This window comes from Urocitellus parryii, chromosome 6 (assembly GCF_045843805.1).
Source record: "Urocitellus parryii isolate mUroPar1 chromosome 6, mUroPar1.hap1, whole genome shotgun sequence".
Lineage (NCBI taxonomy): Eukaryota > Metazoa > Chordata > Mammalia > Rodentia > Sciuridae > Urocitellus > Urocitellus parryii.
The window spans coordinates 27,383,704-27,408,796 of record NC_135536.1 but is presented as its reverse complement, the minus strand read 5'-3'; the positions used below and the strand labels follow the sequence as shown (position 1 = coordinate 27,408,796).

The following is a 25,093-nucleotide window of genomic DNA, read 5'->3' as shown; positions in this document are numbered from 1 at the left end:
ACAAGGCCTGTAGGCAAGGGCTGTAGCACTGAGTGGTCACCCCAACATCCAACATTCATCATTTTTATATAAGGGACTTGGGCATACTCAGATTTTGATATCTGGGGTCCTATAACCAATCCCATGTGGATACTAAAGGAATGTAAGTGAATTTGTGCCTACTGGGCCAAGTTCTTGAGATAGACACAGTGAATAAGTTACAGTCCCCAATCATAAAGCATCTTATGGTTTGTGAGGTGAGATTTAAAAAAATAAATAAATGAATTGGCAATTATAATACAGAACATGGCACACACCATCTTTTTTTCCCTTATACAATGTTATTTTTTATTGATTTTTTTTTAAAAAAAAATGACAGTGCACACACCATCTTCAGCCTTATCACTGTGCTGTTGAAGAAATTTAATGGATGATGTTGTTCCCAGTGGAGGGAGATCCTTTATGAGGAATAAATTTGACATTAGGATATGTAAAAGTGTAATATGAGGGCTGGAAGCTTCTACTTTTTCTGTTTCTAGGTGGGGGCTAACCTCCGCGTCTCCTGGCACAGGTATTTATGTTTGTCTCTTGTGTTTTTCCCAAGCAGCAATGCTAAACCTTGGTACTGTGTTAACTGCAGAGTCCTGGTCAGGGGAGGATTTTTGCCTCTACATTTGTAGGCAGGCCATACCAAGAGAAGTGTGGAACAGTTGTCTGATGGGTGTGGAGTGTCTGTCCTTAAGGAACTGACAGCACGAAAGATGGAGCGTGCATACACAGAGGCAGGTGTGGCTTAGGCTCCCTGCTGGAGGACATGAGGCCTCATATTGGACACATTATTTTTTTCATTAACCTATGTTATTTTTTCAACCTCTACTAAAAACCTCACCACCTCAAAATATCACTTTTTTGGATTTGTTTTTCCTTGGTGGAGCTTGAAAGTCATTAGACACATAGCTGTTAAACACCGATCCAGAGAGAACTGTGGCTAGAATCCAGAATCACCACCTTGAGGTTCAAGAGGAGATGCCCACAGAGAATCTTCTGGGTGTGTGGGGGGGTGCTTTCTGTAAATTACTATAAGTTTTTGGCTCCATACTCCAGTATCATCACTAGCTTTGGTGACTTGGGCTTCAAAGTTTATGATCTGACATCTTCCTTTCCCATCAGGCCTAAAGCCACATCTGATTGTCCTCCTGCTACTGCCCTCCCCACTCATCCTTTAATCTTGATTCTTAAACCATCTTACTGTTAAAGAAAGGCAAGGGAAGATCAATCTAAGGAAAAACACATTTTCCCATTTGCCCCTACACCAAAACTGGCATCAGATGCCCACATTTTGACCTTCACTTTTTGAAAAGCAGGCAGCCCCATTTTGCCTTACCAGCTACATTCGAAGATATAATCCAAAAGAGGGCAGATCTGAAAAGAAAACCGTGAATGTGTGAACTCAAGAGTCTTTACCATCAGATTACAGACGCGGATCTGCAGTTCTGGGGCTCAGCTCTCTCCCTTAGCTTGGTCGGGAAGGGAGAGGAGATCAGCAAGAGCTGCCCTGTGTCTCAGCCTTGTCCTCACTCACCTGGCTGTTGTGACTCAGCTGACCTCAGCCTCTTCCAGCTCATCCCAGCTAACAGCACTGGTGCTCCCTACCTTGACCACAGTTCCTGTCTGTCCCTGTTGTGTGAGAACCTTTGAGGAGCTTACTCTCATCTACTAGATCCAGGGTAGAACCAATAGTTTGGCTTTCAAGGATGTTTCAAGGTGTTTCTCTCAGTCATCCTTTTTTCACCAAATTAGCCTTCCATTTCTCAACCTTCCTGCTTGTCTGTCTCTGAATTCCTCCTTTCCTTCTCCCTATCCTTTTAGGCCTGGTGAAAAGGCCTTCTTTCATTTCCTCAGCACTGCTTCTTACTGGAAATGTTAAATATTGCTTTTTGTCTTAGGGTTTGTACCGTCTACTAGATTATAAATTTCTACATGGCTTGAGGGCAGAGGCCACATTTTTATCTGTATACACCTTAGGACTTCACTGAAGGCCTTGCCTGTGGTAGGCAATATAGTAATTCTTTATTTAATTATCTTTGCATTTGAGCTTCTTTTGAGCATTTGGGACTGGAGCATTTGTAGAGCATGAAACTTCAGTGAGGGTGATCTAGTTGGGCCTGTCCCTGGCCCTTCTTTGAATATCAAAGGTTATCCATCTGGTGGATGAGGGTGTATTCTGGGAATCCATCAGGGGCAATGCCATGATATTTTAATTATAACGCTGGCAGCAGTGCTACTTTTAGCCAACAGCAGTAACAAGCAGTAACACTTGGGCGGGCCAGGTACCGGAAATTGGCCTCCCTTCTCTGTTTCTCCTACCCCCTTTCAATCCATCACCTGTATTTATTCCTGCTATAATTTAAACACCTGTCTAGATGGAATGCATGCAATGTGTCCCTACCCCACACATTTAGATATTTGCTCACCTGCCTTATTCGGAAGGCTGCTTCTAAAATAAACAGTGTTCTGGTACTAAAAGAAAAAATGCAGTGAGGTCACCGTGGCAATGGACATGAGGCAGGGAAGGGGAGTGGAACATCTGGATAAGCTGCTCCAGGAGAGTGGGAGCAGAGCAAGAGGAGGAGAGCCAGGAAGAGACATCTGTCAAGCAGGCCCGAGGCTTAGGAGGAGGTAGGCCCTGGTGGCCAGCTTTCCCACGGGCAGTCATTCATGCAGCACACCAGCCCAGGGAAGGCTCGGGTGGAGGCTTAGGGAAATGAGCACATTGTTTTTAGGCTTAAATATCTTTTATTTATTTTTTTAATAGTCACCATTTCTCATGGCAGCATAATAAGCAGTCTTAGAATTTTCTGAAGTTTGTTCTAAAACTGTTTATCCACTTTTGCATTCTAGACATATTTAATGACTACTCCTTTTAAAGTTTAAGCATCTGAACAAAGTTGAGAAATAGTTCCTGATGGAACAATTTTCTCACCCCGGTTCCCTTTGTTGTTTTACATCTTGGTCCTCACCCTATCAAAGGCATGTCTGCTATTTGTTGGAAGATCCCTTGGGGTTTATAGAGGACAGGAAGCAGTGAACGGTTCCTCCTTCCTGTTTTCTCCTTTTATTTTCTACCACCTTGTAATAGGGGGTAGTAGAAAATGACTGCTTTGCAAGGCAGTGAATTACCTGTGGATCTTGTTAAGTGTGGATTGTGGTTCACTGAGGCTGGGCTGAGATTCTGCATTTTGAACAAGTTCCCAGTAAAGCAGATGCTGCTGGTCTACAGACTGAAACTATAAGTAGCAAGGCTCAATGGTACCAGGCAGTGGGTGTGATACAGTAGTCAGAACTACAAGATTGAGAGGTCGTGCATTAGGAAGACCAGGAGTTGAACCTGAGGACTGACACATTTGTTCTTGAAGTTATTTTATAGCTCAATCTCAGTTTCCTGGCCTAGCTGTCTTAAAAATTAATTCAGTATGCATATAATTGGCTTAGAGTAATGCCTGCAACAAAGTATTTGCTAAATTTAGCTATTGTTAGTGATAATATGATTTTGTTATTATTACTGTTATTGTAGTAGAATCTGAAAAGTATCATTGTTGCATAAACATTGACCATGGTAGAACATCTTAAAGCTCCAAATGCAGATTTATAAGGTTCTTTTATGTGTGTGCTGCACTTTGCACATAAAGATGTCTATCCATTATCAACTGGGCATGGTCTTTTGAATAAAAATGACTTTTAAACTGTCCTTTGTCTTCCAGGCCCTATTATGATCAATGACACAAATTTATGACTGTTCGTATGAATTTCATTTGCCAGCCTAAATTTAATAGGCTAAATTCTAGTTATTAGCCCAGAGAAGCCAACAGATCCCATAGCTATGACCTCCATGTTAATAGCCTAACACTACTAACAAAAATGATGAGCCACTGATTTTGCGAGTGTCACAGTCTTTTTATGTGCTATAAGGCTGTCCTTTAAAAAAAAAAAAAATCCTATACCAGTGAAAATTTTGGGAGGGGGAGGGTACCAAGAATTGAACCCAGGGGCACTTAACTACTGAGCCACATCCTCAGCCTTTTTTATATTTTATTTAGAAACAGCATCTCTCTGAGTTGCTTTAGGACCTCACTAATTGCTCAGACTGGCTGTGAACTCGAAATCTTCCTGCCTCAGCCTCCTGAGCCTCTGGAATTGCTGGCATGTGCCCCTGCACCCAGCAGCAATGAAATTTTGATTATTATTGCATAGCAAGTACCTCTAAGTGCTGTCTATCACTTTCTTTTCATCTGCTCAAAGCTGGTTTTATATAATATTACCTGGAGAAATGTAGATGACAGAGAAGCAGACACAGCCTAGACACCCTTATCTATCCATCCTCTGTCCTGTTAGAGAAGGAACCTCCAAGTGTGAACCCTAACATGCTGTAGAGTTTTAGGTTTGACGCAATGTTGGGAAGTTTGCCTTTTGACTTTAGGCCTTCACTGGGTAAGACAGGATGATTTTAGGGCCAAAAGTAATGCTTGACTCCATTTTAGTTCAGTGATTCCTGCCCAATCTGGAATAGACTGGAAAATTGGAAGGAAGGATCAGAGGTTTCCTTAGTTTAATCTAGAGATAATTTCAGTGAAGTAAAGTTTAGCCAGGTATATACCTGTACCCATAAGATTTATCCAGATCTTGGTCAAGGTTCTGGAGGTTTATAGTCTAATAAAATAAATTTAAAACTTCAAGGTAAAGCTGAGAATCGAGTTTCTCAGCCACACTTGAGGTGTGTATTAGGAACATGTGGCTAGTTACTGCAGGATTGGACAGTGCAGACTACAGAAAATTTTCATTATCAGAAAACCTTCTGTTATATGACGCTCTCCTAAACTTAGAGAACTGCATAAAGAAAGCATATATACACAGTGGAATATCACTCAGCCATAAAGAAGAATGACTTTACAGCATTTGCCATAAATGGATGAATCTGGAGATTATCATGTTAAATGACATAAGCCAATCCCCAAAAACTAACAAATGTTTTCTCTGATATGTGGAAGCTAACCTACAACAAGGGAAAGGGTTAGAAATTAACTGAATTTGACAAAGGGGAATGAAGGGAAGGTAGAGGATGGGAAAAGGAAAGACAATAAAATGAATCTGACATACTTTCCTATGTACATATATGAATATACCACAGTGAATCTTACCATGTACACACCTATAAGAAATTAATTTTTAAAATATATGTAAATGGCAGAAAGAAGGAACCCCAAGGGTGGGGAGAGGGAAGGGGGGAAGAAGAGGTACTGGGATCTGAATTGAAACGAGATATATTTCATGCTTGTATAATGATGTCAAAATGGATTCTACTGCCAATAAAAAAAAAAAAATGATTCTGAAGCCACATTGAAGGCAGCCCTGAATTGCAGAAGGAAGGCAGAGCTGGTGTGAGAGCTGGTGTATGTGGTAGTATCTCCTCTAGACAGACCATAGGGCTAAGAATAGAGTAGAGAGGTGGGTTGTTAACCACTTAGTACAGAAAGGGGGGGTTGTATTGATTTTTTTTTTTAAAGCATAAATAATATATAGAGGGCTGGGGATGTGGCTCAAATGGTAGCACGCTCGTCTGGCATGCGTGTGGCCCGGGTTCGATCCTCAGGACCACATACAAACAAAGATGTTGTGTCTGCCGATAACTAAAAAAATAAATATTTTTTAAAAAAGATTTAAAAATAAATAAATACTATATATAGAGACAAAGAGGTAAGAATCCTGTAAAGTTTTCTCATTCCTAAGTAGTGGTCACTGCTATAGTTTGATGTGTCCCCGAAAAGCTCACATGTGAGACAATGCACAAGAAGGTTTGGAGGAGAAATCATTGGCTCTCGCCTTAACCTAATCAGTGAATTAATCCCTGGTGGGATTAACTGAGTGGTAACTGAAGTGGTGGGGTGTGGCTTTGGGGTATACATTTGTATCTGGCAAGTGGAAACGTCTCTCTGCTTCCTCATGGTTATGTGAGCTGCTTCCCTCTGCCATGTCTCTCCTTGAGCCCCGAGGAATGGAGCCTGCTGTCCATGGATTGAAACCTCTGAAACTGTGAGCTCTTAAATAAACTCTTCCTTTTCTACGATTGTGTTCTTTGGGTCCTTTAGTCACAGCAGCAAAAAAGCTGACTTGAAACAGTCACTTTTGCTGTTTCTTAAACAGTAGTGTTTTTTACTTTTTTGTAAAAAGAAATTACAACAGCTGCCAACTTTTGTGTGTGCGTGGTACTGGGGATTGAACCCAGGAATGCTGCGCTGAGCTACATCCCCAGCACTTTTTATTTTTTGAGACAGGATCTAGCTAATTTGCTCCAGGCTAGTCTTGAACTTACAATCTTACTGTCTCAGCCTTCTGAGTCACAAGATAGCTGCACGTTCTTGGATTGTCCATGAAATAAGGAATGGTTGTTACATGAATAAAAAAATCCAGTAACTCAAAATTTGTTACATGTTCATGCCACTTTTCACCTGCTAAGGAACAAAATTAGTTGATGAGGATGATTTTTTTCTTTTATTTCTTTTAATGTCCTGTGACGAAGGGGAAACGTTGACAACTGAATTTGAGGGAAAGAAGGAAAAGTTGGTATTACTGATCCTTGTATAATCACTGCTTCTGGATTTTGAGGTCTATATCAGAGGGTTTAAAAAAAATCTCTAATAATTTAGGACAAATAGGATTATACTAGGATTGTTGGCCTACAGCCAACAACTTGTACTCGTTCTAGAACTGTTATGTGACTTTGAGTCAATTACTTACCATAACCTCTCTGAGCCTTAGTTTCTTCTCTGTGAAATGGGGTGTAATGGTATCTACCTCCATGAGTAACAGGGTAAGTGGATTATAAAATCCAGAGTGCCTGACCACTACTGTAGGGCCCTAAATGTTGAACTATATCATTTGGGAAAGTACATCCCGTGTACTCAGAGTCAGACACTCTCTGTTCTGATCTTGGCCTTCCCACTTAGTGGGTGTGTGACTTTGGTCTAGCCGTTCAACCTTTCTCGACTTTCATTTCCTCCTTGATAAAATGGAGTAATAGTAAACCTTTTTCAGAGGCATTGCTTAGGATTAAATGAGAAAACACACATCAAGATAATGTGAGGACGTCTACTACATGTCATACAGTGAGTGTTTGACAAGTGTTAACTGTGAGGAAATAAAGAATGATGTTTAAATTAGGGGTTGCCCTGCTAAAAGATAGGAGATGACCAAATCTGTTCTCGCCTATCCTTTTTGTTCACTAGACAATAGCATTCATACTAAAGTGTGCACATTCTGTTCTGTTGATATTCCACTATAATCATTATTAAGCCTCCTTTGTTAAGTGTTTGGCACAGCTGTTAGTTATCATAAAGACCTTTCTCACTTGATAGTTTTTCTCCAAACAGCAAGATCACATCTAATTTAAAAGGCCTGGTGTGTGAGTTCAGAGGGCAGGCCAGTGAGAGGGGCCAGTCCCACAGGGGGCCTTTTCATTGTCTAAGGGCCTGACCTCTGTTGCCTCCAGGGTCCAGGAAGAAAGACGATATATTTCAAAGGAAAACTGGGGACCAGGGAAGAGGTACTACTGTGATTTGTGACTATCTTCTTGTCCTTTAGTCACCCTGTGCCTTGCTTCTGCACCTGATACCTGCAGAAAGCAGGTCAGAATGCCAAGGGATTGGCTGAGGAGGCTTCTTCTAAAGCCTGGTCTACTCTGGAGGGTGCAGCAGCCAGAGGGTCCCACACCCAGCCTCCACAGATGCTCCTGACCTACGGAGAACAGCTTTCTGTCCAAGAAAATTATTTTGAGTTTTTGGTGTGAAGACACAGTCCTGGACTTCTTTCACTTACCAACTTCTCTAACTAGGAAGAAGCACTGTGCTGTTACTAAAAATGACTTTTCTTCAGAATTTTCAGGTCATTAGCAAAATCTAGAATTCTTTTCATTTGTAAATGTCAAAATTATTACTTAGGACATTTTATAGGAGTACATTTTGCTTGGAATTTAAATCTAGATCATTCTTCTCTGAGTTTCTGTCAAAACCCTTGCAGCATCCTCCACTAATCTGACTTTGAAATGCTTTTCACAACCAACCTTTCTTCTCTGATTCCACTACCACTGCCCAGGTTTTAAGCTTATCTCCTCACATATGAATTTGTCATAATAACTAAAAAGAATGTTCTCGGGCTGGGGTTGTGCCTCAGTGGGAGAGCACTTGCCTAGCATGTGTGAGACACTAGGTTTGATTCCCATCACCACCTTAAAAATAAGTAAGAATGTTCTGGATTATAAAAGCAATAAATGCCCACTATAGAAAATTTGGATAATATAGGTAAATTATGAGAAAGAAAATAAGTTCCTAATACGAGATAAATGCTGTGTATTCTGAGTTTTTATTTCCAGTCTTTTTAGAAGTGTGTATCCTTGTGTGTGTGTTTATGGTTAAGGAAGTTTGCACCTATGGTATACAGTTTTGTGTTGTGGTTTTTACTATCACAATTTTTTTGAGTTATCAGCATGTTCCTGTATAATTATTTTTCAAAAAATGTTAATGAATAAATAATACCCTTTTACATGGAAAGAGAAAACCTATTTGACAATATTGTTGGCTATTTAGATCTCCTTTTCAACATTAAAAGCTTTGCCATATCTGTTCACTGTGGTGAGTAAGAACACAGGCCTGGAGCTCCAAAGACCATACCATGCTCAGATTCTGCTCCTCACACCCATTCCCAGGCCTCATGCAATCCTAAACCTCAGTTTTCTTCTGTGTAAAATGAGGGTTATAATAGTACTTTTTACCACACTTGAGTTGATTTATGAGATATGTGTGATGTACTCATTTACGCAGAAGTTGACTCATAGTAAATTCTAATATTGATTGCTTTTGTAACACTCACTGTCATTAATCATCAGCATTTTTTTTCTTATAACTCCTAAGAGCTAGATTATGGCATCCAAGTATACACGTATTGTACTTTAGTAATATATTGCAAAATTGATTCCTAGAAAAATTCTATCAATTTATAATTACACAATACCTGATTTCACCCTTTGTCATTATTGTGTATGTCTTTTTTTATTACTATTTAGCAATGTGACACACAAAAATTGTACTTTTAACTTACTGTATCTCTCTAATTTGCATTTCTTTTGTATGATTTACATTTAGCAATGCAAATTAGTTTTAAAATGTTTAATTGGCCAATCACTTATGCAAATTATGTTTTCACAAATTATTTATGGAAGCCAATGCCCATTTTTATTGACACTTCAATTTTTTATAAATCACTGAGTTCTTTGTTTATTGTGATAATAATCATTATTTATAAATAAAGTCTATTAAGCATTTTCAACTTTCAGATGAGGAAACAAGGGCCAGAGTAAATAAAAGCCCAGTCATCCTTGTTGTTTTTATTACTTAGCTTAGTTTTTTGAAGCACCTAGCACAGACCAGTGTCTTGCACATAGTAGGAGCAGAATAAGCCCATGTGCACTTTCAAGGGCAGTCGCCATCCTTGCCTTTGTTCTTTGAGCACAGAAGCCACCCTCTCCTGTTTGCCTTTGTCACAGCCACTGCTTCAGCTCAGATGAGTCAGCATCTCTTAGACTTGATTGTTCTGATGTATTTTTCATGACACTTTTAATCAGGTTATTTCCTTCACTTCATTTCTAGGTAACAAACCTGAATTTGGCAAGTGGTGTCATAAACAGAAGCAGTGCTTCAACTCCCCCCAGCCTCCGACCTGTCCTCAGTCCTACTGGTCCAACATGGTCCATACAGTCAGACCCCCACGCTACAGAGAACCACTCCAGCCCTCCTGGAAGCAGGTACGTGAAGGACCCTGGAGGTAGCATTGAGTTGCATGGGAGGGGCTGTGTCCCAAGCAATCAGGCCCTTCCCACTCTGAGGTCTAGTAAGGTGGATGCTCATTTTATTTGTAAGACAACTTTCAAGAAAATCAAATGGAAAGGAAATTTCTGATGTAGTTAAGAAAATCACTTCTGGATGGATGCTATAGTTAATCCTTACTTCCAGTCAACATCTTCATGTTCTGAATTTTGGCATTTTATCCTTGCCTCCTGGAATTTTCTGTTTGTTTTTGTGATACTGGGGATTGAACACAGAGACTCTCTGTCACTGAGCCACATCTCCATTGTGTTTCAGTGACTTTGAACTCTTTATTTATTTATTTTCCTTTGGAGATCATATTTGTTTTTTATGTTTTCATATAGGTTATATAATTAAACTCAAAACAGGTTCTTGATCCCATTTGGGAGGTGGGAAGGAAATAGTCTGTTATGTAGAGAGAAGTAGCAATTTGTGAAATACAAATAGATTCTGGCCATAAGGCAAACAACTTCTGAATTTAAAAAAAAAATCACTGTATTAAATTCTGGTCTCATTCTAATATTTTAAGTATTCCTGTATAAAAAAAATCTAAGAAATGAGTTCTCACTGCATCTTCCTTTAGTGGATTAAATTGCATCAGTCCCTGAGTCTAATGAGCTGGAGAGAAATGTGACCAGTGATATCTCTGGCCATGGAGATTTTGTTCCCTCCAAATAAAAAAGCTCTACCCCAGGTGTCCAAGTGAGTCCTCACCCTGTGCCAGCCTCTCTCTCTTCTTTGCTGCTTTGCTCTGAGCTTGGGGTGGGGGAGGGGACCAAAGACCTGGGCATGGAGGAAATACTTGATTATTATTCAAATATCACTTGGTATCAGAATTAACTTCTTAAGGAGCTAATTTGGGACCAGAAACTCTGCCTGGGAAGCAGCATAAACACAAGCACATTGCATCTCACCCTGGAACGATGGCTCTCAGACCCACCGTCATTGTGGTCGATGTGCAAAGAGCCATCTCAGTTGAGAATTTTCATGCAGAGTTGGAGACCAAGGGGCACAACTGTTTGAGATGGGACTTCCTCTATACAGTTCTTTTCACAAGAGAATTCTTATTTGGTGATTTATAATCTTCTGAGTAACCACATTCCTTGAAATACAAGTTGTAAAAAAGTTCTTTTTATTCCATAGAGCTTTATTTTCTATATAAATGTTTCCAAATATTCCATTTTCCTGGGAAACTCAGAGCCTGTTCCTATGGAGAACACTTTCATTACAATCTTGAATATTCTGTTTGACAAGGCTATAAGGCATTTTCCATACTGTAAATAGAACGTCAAAAGTCCACATTTTGGAGAAGAAGAATTTTAGCACTTTTTATACTTGTAGATAGAATGAGGGGATAACAAAAATTATGGCTGGGTGGAGAGCTTTCTTGGAAGCACCTGCTATTGGTGAGATGCAGTATGGTGGGATCTGTGGAGGTCAGCTGGGACCTACAGCAGCACCAGGAGTGACTTTCTCCCAGCCAGAGTGCTCCCTGGGCTGCGGTGGAGTGGCGCACTATCCGGTTTACATCAGAGCTGTTGCAGCTAAAACGCAACCCCAAGAAATCCCTTGGTGCTTCCTTTTTGACTTAGTTGTACCCACAACAGCCCTTTCTTTGCCTCCAGCCAGTGGTGAGGTCCCAGTCGGGTCCCCCATAGCCCTGGGGAATCTTCCACTGCCCCCAGGTGACCTCTGCTTGCCAGGACAGCTGGAGGCTCAGCTTGGGAGTTTTAGTTCCAACAGCCCCAAGTGAGTCCTTAGTCCTTCCAGAGCTGGAGGGGCTGCAGGCCCTGGCCAGGGACACCACACAGGGCTCCTTCTGATTTCCATTCTTACCTGGTAAGTCCCTCTTTTGTGGATATTTATTTAGTCTCTTATTGTTTCTCCTTTGTAGTGAGGGTGACTAAGTTTGGTGAATATGGGACTCACAGCTTAGAGATGTGAGTTTTATTACTGTTTTTGACACTAAGTGACCCTAAGCTATTCATTGAATCTTTTTATTGGGTAGGCATACTTACATGTAAACTGGCCTATTTTGAGAGCTTTTAGATCACCCTTAAAGCACTTTGATCTCCCTGAAGTGGGGGCTAGGTAAATAAAAGGTACTCTTACTAGTTTTTCTACAAATGCAGCAGTGAATTCCAGTGCTGATAAACTCTGCTAACTCACTCAACTCCAGGCTGCCTGTGAAGTGTAATGCAAAGTTTCGAGAAGCCCGCTGCTGGCTGTACTTTTCATCTCTCCGTCTCGGAGAATTCAGTGACTTGGTAGCCACAGGAATGAAAACTGGTGACTCACGAGAACTCTGCAAATAGTGTTATTTTTCATTTCCCCATGGTGTTGCCATTGTTCTCAATTTTATGGATCACACAAGTTTTCACCAGACAAACCTTGTTCTTCCCCCGCTGTTGGAAACCACCCCAAATGTAGCCTCAGGGCTGTCGTCTCCCATTGGGTCAGTGTGAGCTCAACCCAGCTCCTCAAATCCCCTGGTTCCTTTGGTCTGTCTGGAGTCCCTGTTCAGGCTTTGTTGTGGGAGAGGAAGGCAAAGAGCCCACAACTTGCCCAGACAGTCTGAGGCCTGGCCACGCAGCCTGCAGTTCCCTAGACACTCGGGAGTTGGGCTTGGCCAGCCATTCCTCTGTTGTTACTTTCAGAGGTAATAAGTGAGATTAATTGCAGGCCATTCTCCAGAAGAGAGAGGAGTTAGGGCCAAATGCAGTCACATGCTTAGAAGCCTGAGGTGTGCCTCCAAGCAAGGCCAGCTTAGAATTATACAGCAGGGACTCCAGGATGCAGGTACCACACGTTTATGACCTCTTTTTTTCTTTAAGCCATGTTTCCGGTCTCTGGATTCTGATACCTGGGTATTTCAGCTTTTCTTTAGCCAATGAGAAAAGTTGGATTCTTCGAGCTGCCTTCTAATTATCCGTTTTCTGGGCACATGGGGAGTCATTAGGAGCTGAGAACTGAGGTGCGCGGCATCCGCTCATTCCTGCCAGCCTCCCATGGAATGGGGCCTCACCAGGGAGGAGAGTTTTCTAGGTGAGGAGCCCTCCGTGGGTTCAGAGTGCATTTTTCTTTGTGAGACCTGGAAGGGTTACTGTGAAGTCTTGGCTGCTGCTTGGAATGATTTGGGAAGGACAGGGCCTCAGACAGCTTGGCAGGAACCTGAGGCCCTGTTTTTTCCAGCCCAGCCCTTCCTTGTGGATGGAGCTGTCAGGGAATCCCACGAACGTCTGGCTTCGGCCCCTTTGTATGTTCTTCAGCATTTGTCACTGGGTTATTTTTATCCATCTCTGGCTTTTTCACACACACATCCTGGGGATTTGTCTGTTCCTCGATATTAAAGGTGGGGGAAGTCGACAAAAGAGCGCAGCCACAAGTTGGTTCCTGCTTTTTGTGATAGGGCAGGGCTCTGTGGGCATGGCTGCCAGCCTGGCCAGCTCCCACTCTCCAGTGAACATCTGTGTGTCAGAATTTTGAATTCTATGGAAGAATGGGAAATCTTGGAGATTCGGGGCCCTTTTTGATGTTACCCTGTCCTTCTATTCTTTAGTAGTTGATCAAAGAGTTTGCTGTCCTGCCATACCTAATTTTTAGGAAGATATTTTTCAGAGCTTCTGATTCCAGTTGAGCTAATACTCTTCTCCCTTCCTTTAGATTATTTCTTACAAATGTTGCTGGAGATTCAAGTCTCTGATTTCTCAGAGTCAGTTCTCAAAAACAACGGGTTTGTTAATTTCTTTCTTTTTTTTTTTTTTTGTAGTTGTAGATAGACAGAATGCCTTTATTTTATTTGTATATATGGTGCTAAGGATCAAACCCATTGCCTCACGTATGTTAGGCAAGTGCTCTGTCCCTGAGCTACAGCCCCGGCCTGTAATTTCTTTTAAAAATATGCCCTATGGGGCTGAGGTCGTGGCTCAGTGGTAGCGTGCTCACCTAGCATGCGTGAGACACTGGATTCTATCCTCAGCACCACATAAAAATAAAGACAATAAAGTCCATCAACAACTTAAAAAAAAAATGTGTCCTATGCATTTTCTGTATGTCAGGCATTGTTTGCTGCTGGGGAATAGCAATAAATAGCAGAGCATTTCCTGATCTCACAGAATTTCCATGTTCTCAATGCAAGGTTGGGTGCTAGGTAGGATCCATGGTATACATGAAGCAATTAAAGAACAGTGTCTGGCAGCAGGTAACAAAGACCTCAATTTCATTGCACAATTAGAAGAAAGATTGTCAGGAAGAGCATGTAGGAATTCAGTCCTGCCCCGTGATGGGCTACAACTGGGTTGTACACGAAGTGAAATGAGCCATTCACAAGAGGACAAATAACATATGAGTCTGCTCATGTGAGGTACCTAAAGTGGTCAAGAGCACAGAAACAACACAGGAAGGTGGTTGCCAAGGACTGGGGGGAGTGAGGAGGGGGACTTCTTGTTTAATGAGTATAGGGTTTCAGTTTTGCACAATGAAAATGTTCTAGAGATCTGTCGTAGAACAATATGAATGTGCTTAACACTCCTGGACTGTACACATAAAAATGATTAGGTAGTAAATATAAATTATGTGCTTTTTACTACAGAAAAAGAAGGTAAACAATGAAGAATTTCCAAGACAGCCCCCACAGTTCTGCAAAAATTATACAGTGACCCAAATGACAAGGTCCGTTCTTTCCCTGTGTGTGAGGGCATTATTCTGGAACCAGTCCTGCAGTGTTTCTCTTTCTTTAAAAGCATGCCACCAACTTGAACCAATTCCATATAACTGAAGTTAAAAAATAAAAAACATAAAAGCAAGTGACCAGTGACACTTGCTGGGATGTAGTGAGGTGGAGAGGGAAAGGACTTCATTAAGTCAGACAGACCTGGGTTTGTGGTATTGTGTATGTGACCTTGGGTATGTTATTGGCATCTCAGAGCCACAATTTCCCCATCTTTTTAAAAAAATGTGCATAATTAACGCCTCATTAAGTTGTTAAAGATTTAAGTTGAGTTGTATATGTGAAATTAGCCAGCACAGTGCCTGGGTTTTGGTGTAGGATATTGATAACCCTTAGTTCACTTTCCAGAAAAAAAAAGTAAATAAAATAAGGAAAGAAACTTAAAATTGAACTTGCTTGGGTTGCAGTGTTGCTCCACCACTTAGTTTGGTGCCCAGTTTAGAGAGAATAGTCCAGGGCTCCGGGCAGCACTCTGGACCAGGCTGCACTGTGCAGAGGCGCCCGTGCAACGGGTGATGGGAAGGCATCAGAATGGGCCCAAAAGACGCTTCCTTTCCTCTGGCCCTTGTGGAAGGGTGGCTTCTCTCTGCACAGCAGGCCTTCCTCTCTGCTATCTTCTGAATGTTGAAATTTCCATCGCAGCTCCGTGTTCCAGCCAGTAAACACTCATATTTTCCATCCATCCTGGGGGTCGAGCTTTGGGAGAGTTTTTCTCTGGAGGAGTTTGGAGCTTATAATTTTGTACTTTATCCTGTTAAATAAACAATGTTCTTTAGCCAAAGAGCACAATCACCAAAAGAAACTACTTGTGGGGGAAGGGGACAAAAAAAAAAAAAAAAGCCCAGTTCTTTCATGTTCAGAGTTCTGTAGAAGTGATATTTCACTCCTTCTCCTTCGTTCTTTCCCATAAAATAAAGTTTGCCTGACCTCCTTCGTGAGTCTTAACTCTCATGGTTTCTTCCCACTGAGTAAAACGTTTGGTTCTGTCTGAAATTCATGTGCTGCTTTTCTCCTGCAGCCAGTCACATACCCTTTCAAGGGCTGTATTCTGTGGCATTTCACAGGTTCCCCAGCTCTGTCACAGGTTCCCCAGCTCCTCATCCACCAAGGGAGCTGAGTGTCATCAGTGTGCCCAGGCCAGAATGACTGGCTCCTGCCATTTGAGGCAGTGTTAATAAACCTAGGAAATGGGCCCAAGATAGCTGGCCGGCTAGCCACCATTCCAGGGCTGTGAAAATGTAGCTTTGGGAACTTGGGGCCTCGCATTAGCAGTAAAAGCAGTGGATCTTTCTTATCCACAAGTGGAAATAAAATGCGGATTGCTTTATATTACCAATGTCAGTTTTTCTAGATTTGTTTGCCTCCTTTGCCACCTCCTACTCACCCCAAAATATTAAAGATAAACTACCTTATGTTTCCTCTGAATGAACATGTGTGTGGGTGCATGAACCACCAAGGCCAAGTGTTGCCTGATTGGGTCTGGAAATGGGATGCCAAGCCTCCTCAGGGAAGACCGAAGTCTCAGGGGACTCTCCAAGCTGCTGGAGGATGTTCACCACCATAGTGGCTGCCCTGTAGGGTGGCCCCAGGCCCATAAATCTACCCCTGCCACAAGTCTCCAACACCAGCCAGCAGTAGTGCACGCAGAATGCGGGTGTGGAGACACTCTGGAAGCATCAGTTCACCTGGCCCTTCTCCCAGTCCATGGGTACAATCAAACCAAGTCTGCCCAATTGTCATAATAAAAACACAGGGGATATGGGGACGGTTAAGAAGACACTAGAAAATAATTATTGGAGTACAAGTAAATGTATGCAGGAAGGACCTCAACTCTTCGTTTTTATCAATTGTTAGAACAAGTGACATGATTACAGTCAAGAGGATAAGAATGCTCAGCTGTTGGAAGGCTCTTTTTCTCCATGTGACAGGATGAAGACTGGATGTTTTCTTCTTTTGGAGGTACTGGGGTTCGAACCCAGGGCCTTGCTGGGCAAGTGCCCCGCCACTGAGCCACATCCTGTGAAAGCTGGGCTTTATTCAAGATTTTCCACATCAAAATATAATTGTCTTGCCCTTGCCTGCTCCACCAAATTTATTTTAAATTTGAAATGAAAGTTCTCCTAGGCTAAAAAAAAAAAAAAAAAAAAAAAAAAGTTTTCTTTTTTAATAGAGATGGTGTAACTAAATGTTTCGTCTGGGGAATAGTTTTATCTGATATTTGTTCAAATAACATTTCCCCCCAGAGTTAACATGGAATTATTGAATATCTCCAAAATGCAAAGTGCTGGGCAGGGCTCTGAAGGAGCTCTTTTGGATAAGGTTCCTCCTGTCCTCTAGGAAGAAAATTAGTAATCATGTGAGTTACTAATGTAAATACTATAAAGGAATATGTGCTTTAGTGTTGAACAGGGGGATTACACTCTGGTGAGAGAGTTTAGAAGAGAAAGTGATCGCTGTAGCTGGAGAAGCTAGCAAAAAGTTCAAGGAAAAAAAAAAAAATGGAAGGTGACCTAGAAGGGTGGACAGGGCTTGAGAAGCCACGAGGCTGATGTGCATCCGTTAGGTGATGATTCCACATTTACTTGGTGCCTGTCACTGTGCGAGGACAGTGAAAGAATCAAATAATTTTGATTCATGCTCCTATTAAGCTAGGGTTGACAGGTCAGCAGGGAAGTCTAGAGAATCCTGTCCTGTATGTGTACTTAACATTTTTGTATGTAAAGTACAAACTGATTGACTTCAAGGGGCATTGGAATTCAGTGCAGTTCATGATCCAAAAAAGGTCTGCACTGAGCGGAAGGATACAGCTCTACAGAGGAAGGGTTAAAGGTGGGGTTCACACTCAGTCCCAGGTTGTGTTCAGGCTACCGACAGATGAAGAGAAGAAGAGGAGAGAAGGTTGATGTTTCTGTTGGAAATAATTAGCCAAAACCCTCTGAGGTTCAAGTGATAGACTGAAATTATTACCTGTAATGGATATTTCTTAGTCCTGTAATATAATATAAAAGTTGGTATTGGGGGTTTAGGAAGTATCATTGCTGATGTGCATCAGTTAGGTGATGATTACACATTTACTTGTGTCTGTTACTGTGCAATACAATCTGTTTTCCTCCATATCACAACTAAAGGAGAGATTAATAGAAAAGTCAGAGAAAAAGCAAAATATTCTTACAGATTAGTTGGAGAATATGGCATGATTAGGTTTCTGCTTCTCAAGTGTTTGCTTTATTTATTCTGAATATTTTCTACAGATTATGTTTACTTGGATAATTTAAACAAAAATTTTCAGGAAGAAAAAGACTTTCTAACATGCCACAGTCAGAAAAACAAAATAAGCAAGTTTTATTGTACAGCATGATGACTACAGTTAAAAACAATGTATTATATACTTGAAAGTTGCTAAGAGCGTAGATTTTAACTGTTCACACACACACACAAAAGTAAGGTGAGGCGCATTAATTACTTAGCTCAATTTAACCATGCCAGAATGCATATTTATTCCTTCACTTTGTACACCACAAATATACATATATTTTGCAAATTAAAAATAAATTATTAAAAAAGACTAAAAGTTAATATTTGAAACAAAAAAAATGAATGAATGAATCTATTTTCCTGTCACCACATCCTCACATCTACCATTCTATACTCTTAAGCTGTTAGTTTACCATTTGCTTTCTATCACTGAAGTTTAAGTTTTCTTCATATTATGTCTTAGTGCCTTGGTAAACTGTAGGTACTTAATAATAAGGAACACATTAAATAGGGGGATGAACAGTTGGCCTCTTCCATGGGGCTCCGCTCAGCCCTCCTGATCTCCAAGAAGATCAGTGACATTTCCCACCTTTCTGCTCCTCGTCCCTCATTTCCTGGACTCATGCTTTTAAGAGACATAATTCAAAAGTAGCTCTGGCTAAGTGCACGGTTTTAATTCCTAGAGAATGGACCTTTGCTGCCCTTTCTGTCCAAGTGAACTAAACACTAGAGAGCTTATCCATTGAGCTTAAAATCCTCCCTCCCTTTTCCCCACCCGCTTGCTCTCTCCTCCCTTCCTTCTCTTAAGTAACTAGGTCCTGTTGTTTCTCCTTTGACTCTTTTTCAGTTCTTTCTAGTTATCCAAAATCAAAAGCGCCCAATCTGAGGGGCAGAGACGGGGTGTGGAAGAAGAGAAAAAAGCAGACAACCTTTCTTTTCCCATCCTACTCTCTACTCTGCCCAACCCACAGGAGTCTTAAGTGCTACTTCTAGAATATACTTGAGAGTGGAGGGCCATCTGCCATCTTGAGAAGCCCAGTGTAGGATAATTCTTTGTTAACCTTTTCATGTTCATTGACCAGGAAGTTGTGTTCCTCTGATGTGCAGCTCTCTAGCTCTCGGGTGTTCTTTTCTAATGATTTCTCCTCTCTGGGCCTCACTGACTATGCCTTCTGGCGTCCTCTATTTGAGTGTCAATGTGAAGGGAATACAGAACGTCAGGCTTCCATCTCCTAGTTCTCATATCCTCTGTTTACTCTGCTGAGACATTGCCACTCCTCCTTGTACAGTGGTTGTGTGTATACTTGTCTTTCTGCCCATATTAGATTATAAGCTCTCAGAGGGCAGAGACCAAGTCTTTCTGTGTGCCCCACACAGAGCGCTCAAATGAGTGTTTCGTGGATGCCTGACAGACCAGTGTTGTTCGGTATGGCAACCACCAGCTATGTGTAGATAATTAGATTTAATTCAAATGAAATAAAATGAAAAAATTCAGTTTCTCAGTTACATTATCCACAAATCAAGTATTTGAAAGCCACAGGTATCTTGTGGTTACCATATTGGGCCGCTCAGGACTACTAGATGGCTGGTGTAAATTGATGTGATAATGACCCAAACTTTGTCAATAGTTTAAAAAATAAAAAGAAATTTCTAATGGCGTTTTTTTTATTATTATTATTATTTTCTTAGGCTCTTCAGTAGATCCCAAGCCTCTTTTGTTTAGATCTAAAGATTTACCACAGATGCTGATGTTGAGCTAATTTGTGGTGTTGGGAGGAGTATACACTGATACCTTGGAAATCTCTAAAGGTCGGAGCATTTCTTATTGGTGGCTAACCAATCAGTGGGGGTGCCTCAGAGGATGTGCCTCATTAGCCCTGTATTTTCCAAGGTATCCATGGCTAGATGTTGGGGGAGGTCTTGCCTTCTCCCCACCCCTCCACCCCAACCCCACCTGCTCTACTGGCAGCCCTGCCCTGGCTTCTAGAGCCGCTCCAGCCCTGGGGAACAGCCAAACATGCGGAAGTGGTTACGTGTGCTGGCTCCCAGGGAAGCTGTGGCTAGCAGGGGGAGTGGGTGGGGTCCTGCCTGATGGCTTTTCAAAGAAGCCAAATCTTTGAAGTTTTGTTTCAGCAGCTGCCAGGTATGCTGTTTCAGCATTTCGCAGACTCTCTCCCCGTATTCCCGTATCACATTTTTTCTTTATGATATGTGCATCGTATATACAATGGAGCTTGGACTTTGGTTGTAGGTGACACACAATCTTTATTTCATTTTGGGAGCATAAATATGAAATTGTAGAGGAAGGAGGTCGAAATGACCTTCTTGGCTTTCTCTTTTCACTGTGCTGTGAATGGCCCCTTTAATATCCCATCTTCCTCTTAGCCCTGTCCCTTTCCAGTCACCTGCCAAAGGAGAGGCAGATTCCTTTTTCTTCAGTTTTGGGAACATAGTGATAAGGTTTGAAAAATTGAAAGTACTACAAGTCTGTCATAGCCGGGATATCAGGCTTGCCATTCGAGCTCCTTCCTTTTTCAGAAGATGAGATGATGACCTGCATCCCCCCAGCAAATAACCCGGATCCTGCTGGTCTTGGAGTACCCTTCTTGTTCACCTAGGCCAACAAGAAATACATGTGTGTTGACTGCACTTGTAATCAGTATATTTGTGGGGGCTGGGTAGGTACAGAGCCCCTTTAAATCCCACTCAGTGCTTCCTATTTCCCTCTCTTCAGCTTAGGAATCCCTTCCCCCAGTCCAGTCTCCATTCACCCCAAGCCTTTCCGAGCTGCTCTGAAGTGTGTTTCTTCCTCTGAACCCCTCTCCATGGACTTTAGTGTGTGTTCCTTTGTATAGATAACCATCTTCTTCTGCCTTTGTTTTTATACTCCTGAGATATCCGTTAAAGACAAAGACTATATATTTTTAAAATATTTATTCTTTAGTTGTAGGTGACACACAATCTTTATTTCATTTTTTAATGTGGTGCTAAGAATCGAACCCAGTGCCTCACATGTGCTAGGTGAGCACACTACTACTGAGCTACAACCCCAGCCCAAAACTATATTTTATTTTTGCAAAAGGGACCCTGGAGCAGAAATGAGAAGACGTCTGTGCTGGTCCCAGCTCCACCTATCACCTATCACTCAGGACAAATCATTGAACAAAACTTGAACCTCATTTTGCCACGTGGAAAGTGAGAATGGATGAATCATATTCGTGAACATTCTTTATAAAGCACCAACACGGTTAGGTGTTTTCATATTATTAATGCTTATTGCCATCAGATAGAGCTGTTTATGTTGCCGATGTACACAGGCTAACCTCCCCGCACAGGTGAGTCAGCAGCTCAGTCTCATGTTACTCAGGTAGGCTGGCACAGGTTTAAAGCATTCAGAGTCTGTTCCAGGTGCTTCCTGTCATCGCTCTTTCAGCATGCAAGCTCCTCCTCGCAGACCTGTGGGGTCACTGTTTTCTTAGAGTCTCCCCCTTCTTCTCCTGTCAGGCCCAGAAAGAGCTCTCTTTTAACCCTCTCAGTCCTTACAGCAGCAAGACATCCATCCTATTTTATGCTTTCAGCTGAAATGGTTCTCCTGGTGGACTGTCCCTCCTCATCTCGGCCACCTGCATCCCACAGCACTGCCCATCTGGGCCCTGGGCCCCTCCTTCTCCCCAGCCAAGCACTCCCAACTTCCCTTCCTGTTCTTCTCTCACTGTCCTTGCTCTTCTGCCAGGCTGCCAACGCCCCCCTGCCCTGCCCCCAGTCACCCTCTTCCCTATCATCTATCTCATCCTGTGTTTTCCTCCTTTCTTGGAGTTCGTGCCTTTCATTCAGAAGGGCTCTGCTGTTTGGTGCATATTCATGCTCCTGTCTCATGAAAGCACCCCCATCTTAGGAAAAGGGGGAGTAAAGAGGCACTGCCTTTTGTAGCACTATCATACGGCTTGAGAAGCTCTAAGTTTTTTATAATAAGATATCTGAGACCTCACATTTAAATATCATGACCTACAAATTAAGAACATGTATTTTAGAGGCAGCCAATTTGGAGTCCTCCTTTTTTGTCACCTTATAGTTATTTCACCGAGGGCAAGCTCTTTGAGCCCAGTATTCTTGTCTTAAAATGAGAATAAAATGCCTACTTCCTAGGGATGTTCTAAGCAGCAAATGAAAATTATGTGACTAGGAAAAGTCCTTTTAGCTGGGTGCAATGGCACATACCTGTAATCCCAGCGACTCAGGAGGCTGAGATGGGAGGATTGCAAGTTCAAGGCTAGCCTAGGCAATTTTGTGGGATTGTCTCAAAATAAAAGATATTAAAAGGACTGGGGATATAGCACCACTGGGTTCAATCCCCAGTACAAAAAAAGATAAAATCCCTTTTACATAGTCCCCACTGAAGACTATGTGTATATTGGACATTATTATTCTTAATATTTCCATGTCATCTACCCATATCCTGGTTTATAGATGTTAAGAAGTGAGTCTCAGAAAAGTTAGGAAGATTGTGCAAATTCTCACATCTGCTGAATGATAAAAGAAGGACTGGAACAGAGGGGCTTCTGGTTCTCTGGTCACAATTCCATTTGATCCCTTGACTCCCATTTGTTCTAGTTTCCTTTTTTTTTCTGGGGATTGAACCCAGAGTCACTTAACCACTGAGCTACAGTGGTTTTACATTTTTTATTTTGAGACAGGCTCTCACTAAGTTGACTAGGGCCTCACTGACTTGCTGAGGCTGGCCATGAGTTTGGGATCCTCCTGCCTCAGCTTCCTGAGTCACTGCTATTATAGGCATGCGCCACCATGCGTAGCTTAGTGTCCTTTCTTCAGATGGAATGTTGACCATTCCCGATGGAAGAATGTTCATTGACTCATCCATTTGTTTATTCAGCAGACATCTCACAACCAGGCTCTGGGTGTACAAAGGAATGTATTGTCATAATGGTTAGTCCAGTGGGTAAGAAGTAGTCACTATGAAGATAGTCACAGTGCAAAAAGCATGCCAGCAAAAGGACACTTGAAGAGCAAGCTGTATCAGAGGAAGCCCAGGGCAGGTTTTGCAAAGGACAAAATGTTTATTTCCTAGGTGAGGCAGAGAGGTATGGAAGAGGGAGCTGGAATGCAGGGGGGTAGGGGCTTCATGTGCAAGAACCCAGTATGCCTTGCTAAGAGGGTTGGCGTATCCTGTTGTTTGCCATTTTAACTAGTGTCAAGTGAAGTCAGGAATTGATTTTTGGCTTTTGGGGGTTTTTTTGTTGTTATTTTTAATATATTCATGTTTTATTATCTTATCTTTTTATCATACCTAGTATGACTCTTTGTCATTCTGGTTGCAGCCCAGTTGTGACCCAAAAAGCTGTACACTTTCTACTGACTTCCCAGGCAGGGGCAGCCTGCAGCTGTCAGGTGTTCAAGTGACAACTTGATGATTTTCCTCCACCACGTCCTCTGGAGGACATGGTAGATAGGCCATGTGCTATAATACCCATTTCTACCTGTCCCTTGATGTAGTGACTGACACAAAGCATCCACTAATCTCATATATAAGAATGAGTTCAGATACCTAGGTCCACAGTCACTGACCACACTTCTACCTGGGCAGCTGTCTAGCCTATCTTTGGTACCACAAGGAGCCCTGCACCATCCCTGGACTTTTCCTACTCAGCCTCCGTGCTTCCTTGAATCTGAGCTTTGGCTTCACCTGGTAAGATACCTACTGCTCTGCTAGTCAAAGCCTGCCAATCTCAGCAGTTGTCATCCTTCCACATACTTAAAATTAGATCAGCACAACCAGAGGAACCAAACAATTCAAAACAATACCGAACCCAGTGAATTCTACCTGGTGGAATCAATATTGAGGCAGAGCATTGTCTCCAGTGCCTATGAGGCATCCCTGCAGGACTGTGGGGTGTTTGAACAGCACTACTTATTTACTGCCCTGACTAGACTCACTGCACTCATGCCCCAGGTATCTTCATATTCTAATAAACATGTGGTCTGTAGCTTGATGCTATACTTTCTTCCTGAAATGTTGCAAATATACCCAGCTCCTCACCATGCCACAGGAGTCAGTGGGCTAGGCATTTTGTTTGACAAGCACAGCTGTAACACTGTATTAATGGTGGCCCAGGCCTGTAATCCCAGCAACTCGGGAGGCTGAGGCAGGAGGATCACAAGTTCAAAGCCAGACTCAGCAACAGTGAGGCACTAAGCAACTCAGTGAGACCCTGTCTCTAAACAAAATACAAAATAGGGCTGGGGTGTATCTCAGTGGTAGAGCACTTGCTTAGCATGCAGGAAGCCCTGACTCAGTCCCTGGTAACCCCCAAAAGGGTAGTCAAATATATTTTACACACTAATCAAATGTTACATGCTTGGGAAGTTTTTTCAGTCAGAGCTAATGAGAACCTCTTTCCTTTTGTGAGGAGCTGTGTTATAATCCAGCAATAGACTATCATGAAAATGGACCCTGAATTAAGCCCTGGTAGGAGAGCAGACCACTGTGATACAATGCTTTGAATCTGACTTTTCTTTCCCTTTTCAAATGTTTATCTGATTGCATCAGTTACCTATCGCTGTGGGATGTAATATTCCTATATTTGGTGGTTTAAGACAGCCAACATTTACTGTCTCAGTTTCTGTGGGTTGGCAATGGAGAAGCAGCTGGCTGGGTCCAGCTCAGGTTCTTTCTAGAAACTGCAGTTACAATGTCAGCTAGGAGGGCTGCAGTCACCTGAAGGTTACTTAAGGTAGAGGATCTGCCTCCTTCTCACGTGGATGATGAATTCATGTTAACTGTAGGCAGGAGGCCCGTGGACTTTGCCACCATGCTGCCTGTGTGACCTCATGACAAGCAGCTGCCCATCCCCACAGAATGGTGATTGAACAGGGATTAAGGTAGAGCCAAAATGTCTTCTGTGGCTTAGCCCTGGAAGTCACACGTCATCATTTTTATTTAATTTTTTTCCATTGTGGTAAAATCGATGTGACATGAAATTTACCTTTTAGCCATTAAAATTTTTTAAAACATGATAAAATACAACATAAAATTTGCTGTCGTAACCATTTTTAGATGTCCAGTCTAACAGTACTAAGTACATTCACATGTTCCGCAGCCATAACCACTCTCCATCTTCATCATTCTTTTCAACCTTTAGAACTGAACTTCTTTCCCCATTAACACCCCCATTCTTCCCTCCCTCTAGTCCCCAGAAACTAC

The 25,093-nt window shown here is 42.0% G+C and overlaps 1 protein-coding gene across 1 annotated transcript in view; it reads left to right on the top strand.

The window, feature by feature from the left end:
* The window catches only part of Ttll5 (tubulin tyrosine ligase like 5), a 260,147-nt gene that overhangs the window by 132,303 nt on the left and 102,751 nt on the right, over positions 1 to 25,093 (top strand). Inside the window, exon 30 of the mRNA XM_026401550.2 lies at positions 9,675 to 9,829. Coding sequence (XP_026257335.1) covers positions 9,675 to 9,829 — 155 coding nt within the window. The remainder of the gene's footprint in view (positions 1 to 9,674; positions 9,830 to 25,093) is intronic.